Source organism: Mobula birostris, chromosome 2, assembly GCF_030028105.1.
Source record: "Mobula birostris isolate sMobBir1 chromosome 2, sMobBir1.hap1, whole genome shotgun sequence".
NCBI classification, from domain to species: Eukaryota; Metazoa; Chordata; class Chondrichthyes; order Myliobatiformes; family Myliobatidae; genus Mobula; species Mobula birostris.
This window is the reverse complement of record NC_092371.1, coordinates 100,934,571-100,947,036: the sequence shown is the minus strand read 5'-3', so window position 1 is coordinate 100,947,036 and position 12,466 is coordinate 100,934,571. Positions and strand designations below refer to the sequence as shown.

Below are 12,466 nucleotides of genomic sequence, written 5' to 3'. Positions count from 1 at the left end.
TCTCCTCACAGTCTAAACAAATCATGGGCTTATGTGGAGAACTAGCACTTGTGGATGTCTGGAAGTTGTTACATCCCTCAGACAAAGACTTCACATTTTTTTCTAATCCACACAAATGTTACACCAGAATAGACTTTTTGCTAACCCCCAAAACACTCCTAGATTTAGTTGTATCCTGCACAATTGGAAATATAGCTATTTCTGACCATGCAGCAGTATATTTAAATATTAACCCAAAGATAATCCAGCACGATCTAGACATTGGAGGCTGAATCCTTTTATTCTAAAAGATAATAAATTTATAGACTACTTTACTTGCAAATTCAAAACTTTCCTATATATTAATTCCAAATCAGCTAGTAGCCCATCAATGTTCTGAGAAACCGCTATGGCCTATGCAAGGGAAATAATTATGGAAGGCTTGCGGCAGCTGAAAAGGATCATACAAACGTTTGTATTAATAAGCCTTCTGTAGCCAAGTTACATAATATCACAGCCCTACGCTGTACACTAAACTCTTTACTTACACAAGCAGCCAAAAGAAAATTGACATTTGCTAAACAACGATTGTTTGAACATGGTGAGAAACCAGGTAGGTACTTGGCTTATTTAGCTAAAAAGAAAAATGCTTCTCAGACTATTGCTTCAATTAGGGATGGAACAGGAGCCCTCAGTAGTAATTCTAAAATGATTAATGTTGTGTTTAAGAATTTTTATTCTAAACTGTATCAATCTGAGCAATGTAATGATGGACACTCTAGGATGGAGTCCTTTTTCAGGAATTTAGATCTCCTAGGCATTTCTTCTGAACAAGAGTCCCTCTTCAATGCTCCGTTATCTATACACAAGATACAGGAAGCTGTGAGACAGCTCCAAAGTGGGAAGGCGCCTGGTCCTAATGGACTCACTAGTGAATTCTATAAAGAGTTCACAGGGTTATTATCAGATCCTATGCTAAACATGTTCAATCATGCATTTAATTGTGGTCTCCTCCCACCATCATTGAGAGAAGCTAATATCTCCCTAATTCTTACGAAAGGAAAGAACCCTGAAGACTGTGCCTCCCACAGGCCTATTTCACTGTTAAATATTGACTTTAAAATCTTATCTAAAACCTTAGCGTTGCGATTAGAAACTGTGTTACCTCTTACCATAAAAGAGGATCAAACGGATTTTGTAAAAGGCCGTAGATATCAGAAGATTACTTAATGTGATTCAGGCATGTCAGCAACAGGCAGTGGTTTGGTGGTTTCCCAAGGTGCAGAAAAGGCCTTTGATCGTGTCGAATGGCCATATCTTTTTTTCACATTAGAACGATTTTGTTTGGGCAATAATTTTATTAAGTGGTTGAAGGTTCTTTATAATGACCCTTTGGCTGTGATTCTCACTAATGGTATTAGGTCGGATAATTTTAGTATTCTGAGGGACAGCCGGCAGGGCTGCCCTTATCACCACTACTTTTCACTAGTGATCGAGCCATTGGCTGAGGCTATTCAGCGAGGCACCAAAATATCTGCCCCAGACATAGGACTAAAGTCACATAAAATTACATTGTGTGCGGATGATGTTTTAATTTTCTTATCAACCCTGCTATATCAGTGCACCACCTTATACGATGCATCAATTCATTTAGCACCTTTTCAGGTTATAAAATTAACTTTACTAAATCAGAGGCTATGCCTTTGGGGAATCTGCAGCAAGTACCTGACACTCAGGGTTTTCCCCTTTAAATGGTCGCAGACAGGTTTTGTTTACTTAGGCATACTTATCGCAGCTACGTTTGATTAATTGTTCAAAGCTAACTTCGCACAGTTATTTGACAAAATCAAACAGGATCTTAAGCGATGGAGCACTCTTCCCATTTCTTGGCTTGGCCGAATATCCTTGCTCAAAGTGAACATTCTTCCTCCTCTGCTCTACCCAATATGAATGATTCCAGTCATTTTTACCCAACAAATACTTAAAGAAGTAAATGGCTGGTTTGTTTCTTTCAACTGGAACAAAAAAAAGACCCTGTATTAAAATGTCTAGGTTACAGCTTTCCAGTAGTCTAGGGGGTCTGGATTTTCCAGACATTAAAAAATATCAATTAAGTTCTTTTTTATCTTATGTGGTTGACTGAGTTTGCAGGGACCCGTCCTCAATTTGGCTGGACATCGAAGCTTCACAAACAAAATGCCCTCTTATTAATTTGCTTTTCCTCAATAGAATGAAACCAGTTAAGGTATATTGTCGCAATCCAAAAACAATTAATACAATCAGGACTTGGAGGGCGGTGCGACAAATTGAGGGCAACGCAGCGAAAATATCACTTCACTCCAATAACCGGCAGTCCAGATTTTCAGCCTGGCATAATGGATTCTGGATTTAAACTTTGGATTTCTAAGGGTATTTTCTATCTAGGAGATTTGTTTGATGAAGAAATGATGATGTCTTTTAGTCAAATAGTACAGAAATTTAACATACCCCACAAGGATCTTTTTCGTTTCTTTCAGATAAGAGATTATATACAGAAAAAAAATATCATTGTTAACTGATTTCTATAGCTCTGACATAGAAAACAGGGTGTTTCGTTCGAAGGGTGAAGTCTCTATTAGTACTTCTTACAGCATCCTGAGGGAATGTTCTTCTGGAGAGGCTGAGCAGCTGGGAAGGGTCAGGGAGGAAGAGCTGGGAGTAGAAATTACAGCTGAAACATGGGAAGACATCTGTGATAATGCAAAGAAGATTTCAGTTTGTAATAGAACTAAAGCATTGCAACTCAAAAACCTGCATAGAGCCCATCTGACTCCAGATTGTCTCTTGAAATTTAAGACTGGGGTTTTTCCAATGTGTTCTAAATGTAAATTAAATACTGGAACTTTCACCCACTGTTTTTGGACTTGTCCCAAACTTCAGGCATACTGGAGTGGTATTTTGGGTGAAATGATAAAGATTCTAAAGATGGAGCTTGAACCGTACCCAGTGTCTTTTCTCTTAGGCTTACCCAGCAGTCATATTATTAATGCAATCAGAAAAAACTTTTTAACATCCTGACTTTTTGTGTGAGGAAGAACATTTTACTTTGTTGGACATCCGATAAGGCCCCTGGTCTTTTTGGTTGGCGTAAATTAATCATGGAATACATTCCTTTGGACTTTTTGACATGTATGGTACACTCAAAAACAAATAGTTTTCATAAAACATGGCAACTTTTTCTGCAGTATATAGATGTAAACCTGTCTGCTATACTAATAAGGGCTTTTGTATAGGATGTTGTGGTGATGTCTATATTTTGATGGAAGTGTTCTGATACCTGATATCTGTGAGGGGAAGAAATGTAAATGTAAGTGTACCTGGAAATTGAAAGTTTTGTTATGCTGAGCAAAAAAAAATAATGTACAGAATAATAATATACACAATAATAATTTACCGATGTGCAATGATTTGCAATAACGTGCAATAATAATGTGTGAAATAAGAGACCATTGTATTATTATGTGTGTTCTCCTGTCATGCAGAGATGAACTGTTGTATATGTTTACTGCATTTGGTAGGAAAGAGTTTCTGTAACGAGCCTTGTGACAGCAGAGCTGAATGCGTCAGTTCGAAAGGGTGTTCCATTGCTGATTCAGTAGGGCATGGAGAGGATGTGCCAGATTGCCCATAATGGATAAAAGTTTGACCTCCTCTATACCGCTAACTCAGAACATTCCGGGTTGTAGCCAAGGACGGATCCAACCTTTTTGATAAGCTTATTTAGTCTTTTTTTTTAAATCACCAACACCAATGCTACTCCCCCAACATAAAGCCGCAAAGGAGACTGCACTTGCTACAACAGACTGATAAAAGATCTGCAACATCCTGCTGCATATATTGAAGGATCACATAGAATCTGCTCATCCCCTTCTTGTAAATAGCCTTTGTGTTGGTTTTCCAGTAAAATCTGTTGTCGAGGTGAACACCCAAGTATTTGTACTCCTCCACCACTGCAACTTCTCCCAGAATGCATACAGGATTCATCACAGTTTTAAGCAAGATAATAAGTGTAATCACAGAACTCGAACTGATAACTGAAGATGGCACACTAAATTCATGCAGCACAACAAACAGCATGTGTATCAGTAGGATTATAAACATAGCTTAACATGCTTATGCTCCAAGAAAACCACAATCTTTTCATGGTTCGTAGGCTTGTGTGCTTCAATGATCTGGAAGCTATCCTGGCTGAATTAGTGGTGTTATACTTTGGCTTTTAATAGGGTCACCCATACCAAACAGATCAAAGGGTAGAAGCCAGACTAAGAGTGATCTACTGATCCTCCAGGTTCAGTAGTTCAGATCAGGGATAACAACCCTGACTGGTAAAACAAAACTGTTATGGAAACAGCAATGAAGAATCCTTCTACATCTGAGTATGACAGCATTCCTGAGTCTTCACCTGGAACTTGCATGGCTGACAGTAGCAAAAACTGAGAAGCTATTGGCACGATGAAGGAAGCCCTGAACACTGCCAAAGATGGAGATCCTCCATTGCTGCCTTAAACATCAGCAGCATAGTGGGAAGTTAGTTAAAATGCTTATATATTAACAGAAAAGAATTAAGGTCAAAATAGAAAAACTAATTTCAAACAGATATTTAAGAATGCTAGGCTGATCAGATTTTATTTGCAAGTTTTGTATGCCAGAAGCCATATCACCAGACTTTAAAAATTAGTAGTCACATAAAACTCTATCAAAGGTTAAAGCTGTGCTCTAGAAACTGCAAATATCATTACTGTTACTTACTTCAGCAACTTTAAGAAATTCTGAAACTCTTGTCATTCTAGTGAGGAATTTTTTGTAAATTTCTAGTGCTTCTTTACAGTGTCCTTTCTTCATTTCAAAATATTTTTCTAAAAATCAGAAACAATTAATTAGATTAAATACAATCAAGTATAATACCTTCCCATAAATAGTGTCCAAAGGTTGAATCCTATAATGCTACATTAACAGACAGCAAGAATTCTGTGCCATCTTGAATGCAAAATTGCACTTTTTCATTAAATTTGACTGCTATGCTCTAACTACTTTAAGTTACTTGCGTCCATCTCTGGTCAAGACCGTGGAAGCTTTCAGGCTAAATTCAGGCAGAGTGCAAGGTAAGAATAGAGATCCTCCAATTTCTCCTCCCTTCTCAGTTTATAAAAACGTATAGAGAAATATTCAGAATTATGTGTGAACTATGTTTGAACATGAAATCTTCTATTTTATGAACAGGTACTTAACTACAACACACTTGTCTACAATATTTGTAGGCAACCAAACCCCTTGATAATTTCAACTATTAAAGGTGCAAGCAAGTGTGCAAATTAATATTAATGCATATAACATTAATATTTAAGTTTATAAAACAAACAGGTATTACTGTACCTTATTATGCCTCAAACTAGTTGGTACAACCATCAATTTTAACGGACCATCTTAGAGAATCTTCACTCCAAGGGAAACTAAAGCAACTAATTAAACTATGGGCACCAACTTTTTTCTTGCACATCTGATTGTTCAAAACTTGAAAGAGAGTAATTTGTTCCCGTGCAATATAGTACATAACTTTCCAAATAAAAACATGATAAAATGATATTAGGAAAGGAGATCAAACTGAAGCAATTGCTGTATAGGTCTGCACATGGATAACTTACACTGTAGTCAACATGACATGATAAATGTTACTTACCTAACAAATTAATGATTCCATCGTTGTAACATGCAAATAATTTGATTAGATCTTTGAAAAGTAGCAAGAAAGCAGCATTTATTACTCCATTTGACAATTCACCAGGGCTCACCTGTAATGTAATTTTTAAACATTTAACCTGTGCATTTGAACCAGAACTTCAACAAGTTTAATTAATCAGTTTTGAGCAAATTCAAGCATATAATGTGATGCATGCACTTTCTCCATGCAGTTGACAGAAAAAAAAATCATACATAATATTGAATAACCGATAAATATTGCTACTAGTAGTCCAGTTAGGACCTACAGAATGCTACCTTAAGAACAAAGGAGCAATTCTGACTGAAGTTAGAGCCGAAATCAGAGGCACGTCAGCTATGGCAGGGTTTGCAGACAATTACTTCCTACAAGGAAAAACCTAACATAAACGGCTGTGAAGCTTCACTCCCAGATTAGTCAACATCTTATATGCACGCATTAAAGAGAAAATAAAACTACACTTATAAAAATCACTGCACCATCTGGCAACCCTATGATTGTTGTCTCCGAGGCCAACATCAGAACATCTTTCAAGAGGGTAAACACTCTCGCAAGGCACCAATCACCAATTGTGCACCTGGTAGGGCTCTGAAAATCTGTGCTAACCAACTGGTGGGAGTGTTCAAGGACATCTTCAAACTTTCACTGCTGCAATTGGAGCTTCTCACCTGCTTCAAAAAGGCATCAATCATACCAGTGCTCAAGAAGACCAGAGTGAGCTGCCTCAACAGCTATTGCCCGGTTGCACTCACATCTGCAGTGATGAAGTACTTTGAGAGGTTGATTATAGCTAGAACTAACTCCTGCCTAAGCAAGAACCTGGACCTGTGGCAGTTCACCAACTGCCACAATAAGTCTACAGTACATGCATTCTCACTGACTCTCCATTCAGCCTTGGACAGCCTGAACAATAGCAATACCTACATAATGCTGCTGTTTATTGCTTACAGCTCAAAGTTCAGCACCATCAGCCACATGTATTAATCAATAAGCTTCAAAATTTAAGCTTCGGGTCTGCTTACAACTGGTTCTTTGACTTCCACCTCAGGAGACTATGACAACCTTGCACTCAACATTAGTAAGACCAAGGAATTGATTGTGGACTTCCGGAAAGGGAAGTTAAAGGAACACGCACATCAGTCCTCATTGTGAGATCAGAAGTAGAAGTGAGCAATTTCAAGTTCCTGGACATCAACATCTCTGAGGATCTATCCTAGGCCCGATATAGTGATGCAATTACAAATAAGGCACGACAGCAGCTATATTTCATTAGAAGTTTGAGAAGAATTGGCATGTCACCAAAGACACTGCATATTTCTACAGATGGACTGTGAGAACATTCTACCTGGTTGCATCACTGTCTGCTATGGAGGGGCCATGAAACAAGATTGGGAAACGCTTCAAGAAAATTGTAAACTCAGCCAGGTCGATCATGGGCTATAGCCTCGTATCATCAAGGACACCTTCAAAAGATGATGCTTCAAAAAGGCTGCATCCATCATTAAGAATCCCCATCACTATATATATATATATATATATATATATATATATATACACATACATACACACACACACACACTACCAAACTCTGGAACATCTGGAAAGATAGATCTGAGAGTCTCGTCTGGCCAGTAACCCTATATTTCTGTGAAACATGGACCCTAAAAGCAGCTGATGAAAAGAAGTTGGCAGCATTTGAGATGTGGACATACAGACGGATCCTCAGGGCATCACACATTGGAAGGAGATCCAATAATTTCATCCTAGAAAAGACTGGCAAGAAACCAATACTTCTGAAAACCGTTATCCAAAGGAAACTTCACTATTTTGGACACATCTCAAGAACTGATGACACACTGGAACGCACTGCGCTTGAAGGCAGAGTAGAAGGAAGCCGCTCCTGAGGCAGACAGAGGACAACCTGGATCGACAACATCAAGAAGTGGACCAGTCTCACTGCCAGAGATGCAAGAGGTTTGACTGCCGACAGATCGCAGTGGAAGAAAGTGGTCGCCGAGGCTCTGGCAGATATATAATTTTTATATATATATATATATATAGAGAGAGAGAGAGAGAGAGAGAGAGAGAAAGAGAGAGAGAGAGATATAGATAGATAGATAGATACACACACTTCTTATTGCTAACTATAGTTTTTATTATTATGTATTGCAATGTACTGCTGCCACAAAACAACAAATTTTACAACGTATGCCAGTGAATTAAACCTGATTCTGATTCTATCAGCACTGATTGGAAATTACACCTTTTCCTTTCTGACAATCAACATGGACACACCTCAAGGATGTGTGCTTAGCTCACTGCTCTGTTCTCTCTATGTCTATGACTGTGTGGCTAGACATAGTGCAAATGCCATCTATAAATTCACCAAGAACACAACTGTTGTCAGCAGAATCTCAGATGACGACAAGGAGGTGTACGTAGTCAGAAAAAAGTTTAACATCACTGGCATACATAGTGAAATTTGTTGTTATGCGGCAATAGTATATTAGAATACATAATAAAACTGTAAATTACAGTAAGTATATATGTTAATAGTTAAATAAGTAGCGCAAAAAGAGGGAAAAAAAGATAGTGTTCATGGGTTCAATGTCAATTCAGACATCTGATGGCAGAGGGGAAGAAGCTATTCCTGAATCGCTGAGTATGTGTCTTCAGACTCCCTGATGATAGCAATGAGAAGAGGGCATATCACGGGTGACGGAAGTCCTCAATAATGGACGCCACCTTTTTAAGGCATCAGTACTTGAAGATGTTCTGGATGCTAGGGAGGGTTAGTGGCCATGATGGCACTGACTGTGTTTACAACTTTCTGCAGCTGATTTCAATCTTGTACGGTGGCCCCTCTGCACCAGATGGTGATACAACCAGTTAGAATGTCCTCCATGGTAGATCTGAAGACACTTGCAGCACCTTTGGTGATATACCAAATCTCCTCATACTTCCAATGAAATATAGCCACTGTCGTGCTTACTTTGTAGCTGCATCAATACGTTGGGCCCAGGATAGATCCTCAGAGGTGTTGACCCAGGAATTTAAAATTGCTCACCCTTTCCACTTCTATTCCCTCATTGAGGACAGGTGGTGTGTATTCTCTCATCTTTCCATCTCAGAACTGACGATGAGTGCAAGGTTGTTGCTGCAACACTACTCAACTAGCTGATCTACATAGGCCTTCTCATCACCATCTGAAATTCTGCCAACAATTTATCTTGTCACAAATTTATAGTTGGCATTTTAACTGTGCCAATCCACACACTCATGGGTGTAGAGAGAGTAGAGCAGTGGGCTAAGCACACATCCTTGAGGTGTGCCAATGTTGATTATCAGAGAGGTGGAAATGTTATTTCCGATCCCAGAGACTGTGGTCTTCTGGTGAGGAAGTCAAGGATCCAGTGTAAAGGGAGGCAGAGGCCCAGACTTTGGAGCTTCTTGATCACAATATTAGCCATGATCATGTTAAACACTTAGCTGTAGTTAATAAACAACAGCCTGTTGCAAGTATTAATATTGTCCAAGTGATCTAATGATGCATGAAGAGCCAATGAGGTCACATCCACTGTAGACCTATTGTGGCCATAGGCAAATTGCGGTGGGTCCAGCTCCATGCATAGGCAGAAGTTTGATTCTAGCCATAACCAACCTCTCAAAGCACTTCATCATCGATAAGAGTGCTACTGGACAATAGTCATTAAGGCAGCTCACCCTAATCTTCTTGAACATTGGTATGATGGTTGCCCTTCTGAGGCTGGAGGGAACTTTCATCTGTAGTAATGAGAGATTGAAAATATCTTCGAACACACCTACCAGTTGGTTGGCACAGATTTCAGAGCCAAGTACACCATTGGGACCTGTCACCTTGCGAGGGTTCACCCTCTTGAAAGCTGTTCTGATGTTAGCCTCCAAGACAGTGGTCACAAGGTCACCAGATGCTACAGGGATCCTCATAACTGTAGTTTTATTCCTCCTTTCAAAGCATGCATAAAAGGCACTGAGCTCATCTGGGAGTGAAGCATCACTGCCATTCATGATGTTAGTTTTCGCTTTGTAGGAAGTAATGGCCTACAAACCCTACCAGAGTTGACAGGCAACCTCAACCGGAATTGTTCTTTTGCTTTTGAGATAGCCTTCCACAAGTTGTATCTGGCTTTCTTGTATTGCTCTGGATCACCAGACTTGAATGCCACAGATCTAGCCCTCAGCAGACTCTGAATCTCCTGGTTCATCCACGGCTTCTGATTCAGGTGTGTATGGTATGTTCTTGTAGGTACACACTCATCCACACAGGTTTTTATGAAGTTAGTGACAACTTTGGCATGCTCATTCAAACTCAAAGATGAATCCCTGAATACTACGCAGTCCACTGACTCAAAGCAGTCCTACAAGTGCTCTTCCGCCTCCCTTGTCCATATCCTCTTGGTCCTCACGACTGATGCTGCAGTCTTTAGTCTCTGCCTATACTTGTAGTAGAAGAACAGCCAGATGATCAGATTTTCCAAAGTGTGGATGTGAGATGGCTCGATAAGCGCTTGTGATTGTAGTATAACAGTGGTTCAGTGCATTGGCTCCTCTGGTTCCTCAAGTGATAATTTGGTGATTATTATTTCGAGACTTTTTCAAGCTGGCCTGGTTAAAGTTTCCCAAAATGATGGGTAAGGCAGCAAGGTTCACTGTTTCGTGCCTGTTAATTATATTGCTCAGTTCATCTAAATTAGAGCCTATCTGACACGGGTCTAAGGTGGAATGTTCACTGCTACCAAGATGATGGCTGGAAACTCCCACAGCAGATAAAATGGATGACACTTGATTGTCAGATGTTCCAGGATGGGTGAGCAGGAGTGAGATAGATAAGCCGGTTGAATGGTGTCGCGAAAACAACCTTGCTGTCAGCATCAGTAAAACCAAGGATTTGATTGTGGACTTCAGGAAGGGAAAGTTGAGGGAACACATACCAGTCCTCATCAAGGGGTCAACAGTGGAAAGAGTGAGCAGGTTCAAATTCCTGGGTGTCAACGTCTCTGAAGATCTATTCTGGGCTTAACATACAGATGCAATTATGAAGGTGGCACACCAGCGGCCATATTTTATTAGGAGGTTGAAGGGAATTCTGTATGTTCAAAGTAAGTTTATTATCAAAGTACATATATGTCACCATATATGTCACCTGAGATTCATTTATAAAATAATTCTGAAATAACTTTTGCTTTAAAAATTGAAACAATCAACATTGCAATTTGTGTGAACAATATTCAAATTCCATTGTGCAGACAATGAAATGGTGCGGATAACATTAAAATTCCATTATTTTAATGAGAGCAATTATGAATTATGACATGATATAGCTGTGTACCACAAAGATTCAAACAGCAATTATATATGGGAAGAGATGTGGAAGTGCTCTGGGTATGCAAGAGTACAAATTGGAAATTCTAGTTAAGCCATGTAATTCTATGAATAATGTATATCCGTGGATCAGCAAAATGCTTAACATATGCAATCACATGCATATGGGAGTTGTTAAAATATGCAGGAAAATCTGAGATGATTTGCATTTACTGCTGCAATGAATTTTTCACCTGCAGCAATGACTCAGACATGCTGTCATGCTGTTGGACTACTCACATCGAACTCCAGCAATGCATCCAACTGCCCTTGCAGTATTGGCATGCCTTTCAACAACTTCTCTGGAGCCATAGTTCGCATTGCACCATCAGCCCTGTTTAAAGAGACAAAATGTGAGCTAAATATATTTTACACACATGTAGATACTTACATCGAGCATACAGATGTCCTTGAAATATCTATATACTCTTGAACAATTTATCTGATGGCATCTTTCTCATGACACCATCAATGCTGAAAAAGAAAATCTCAGGTTTGAACACTACTTTATAGTCACCAAACAATTGATACTAGAACGTACCATCATCATAGTGCTATTTGATTCTGCGCTTCCCACTCCCTGGATCACAAATCAATAGTAAATATTAAAACTTTAAATTATAAATCATAAATAGAAAATAGAAAAATGGAAAGTAAGGTAGTGCAAAAAAAAACAGAGGCAGGTCCGGATATTTGGAAGGTACAGCCCAGATCCGGGTCAGGATCCATTCGGCAGTCTTATCACAATTGGAAAGAAGCTGTTCCCAAATCTGGCCGTACGAGTCTTCAAGCTCCTGAGCCTTCTCCCGGATGGAAGAGGGACGAAAAGTGTGTTGGCTGGGTGGGTCTCGTCCTTGATTATCCTGGCAGCACTGCTCCGACAGCATGCAGTGTAAAGTGAGTCCGAGGACGAAAGATTGGTTTGTGTGATGTTCTGCGCCATGTTCACGATCTTCTGTAGCTTCTTCCGGTCTTGGACAGGACAACTTCCATACCAGGTTGTGATGCACCATAGAAGAATGCTTTCTATGGTGCATCTATAAAAATTAGTGAGGGCTTTAGGGGACAGGCCAAATTTCTGTAGTTTTCTCAGGAAGTAAAGGCACTGGTGGGCTTTCTTGGCAGTGGACTCTGCTTAGTTAGACCAAGTCAGGTCATTTGTGATATTGACCCCGAGGAACTTAAAAGCTTTTGACCTGTTCCACTTGCGCACCACCGATGTAAATTGGGTCATGCGGTCCGCTACTCTTTCTGAGGTCAATAACAAATTCCTTCGTCTTGCTGACATTGAGGGATAGGTTATTGTCTTCGCACCATGCCACCAGGTTCTTA

At 39.6% G+C, this 12,466-nt stretch overlaps 1 protein-coding gene across 5 annotated transcripts in view; it reads right to left on the bottom strand.

The window, feature by feature from the left end:
- Positions 1 to 12,466, bottom strand: part of LOC140189051 (clathrin coat assembly protein AP180-like) — a 203,167-nt gene that overhangs the window by 115,631 nt on the left and 75,070 nt on the right. For all 5 annotated transcript variants that reach the window (XM_072245761.1, XM_072245767.1, XM_072245780.1 and 2 more), the window contains 3 exons: positions 11,375 to 11,468; positions 5,696 to 5,807; positions 4,768 to 4,874 (listed from right to left, as the gene is read on the bottom strand). In XM_072245761.1, the coding sequence (XP_072101862.1) occupies positions 4,768 to 4,874; positions 5,696 to 5,807; positions 11,375 to 11,468 (313 nt within the window). The remainder of the gene's footprint in view (positions 1 to 4,767; positions 4,875 to 5,695; positions 5,808 to 11,374; positions 11,469 to 12,466) is intronic.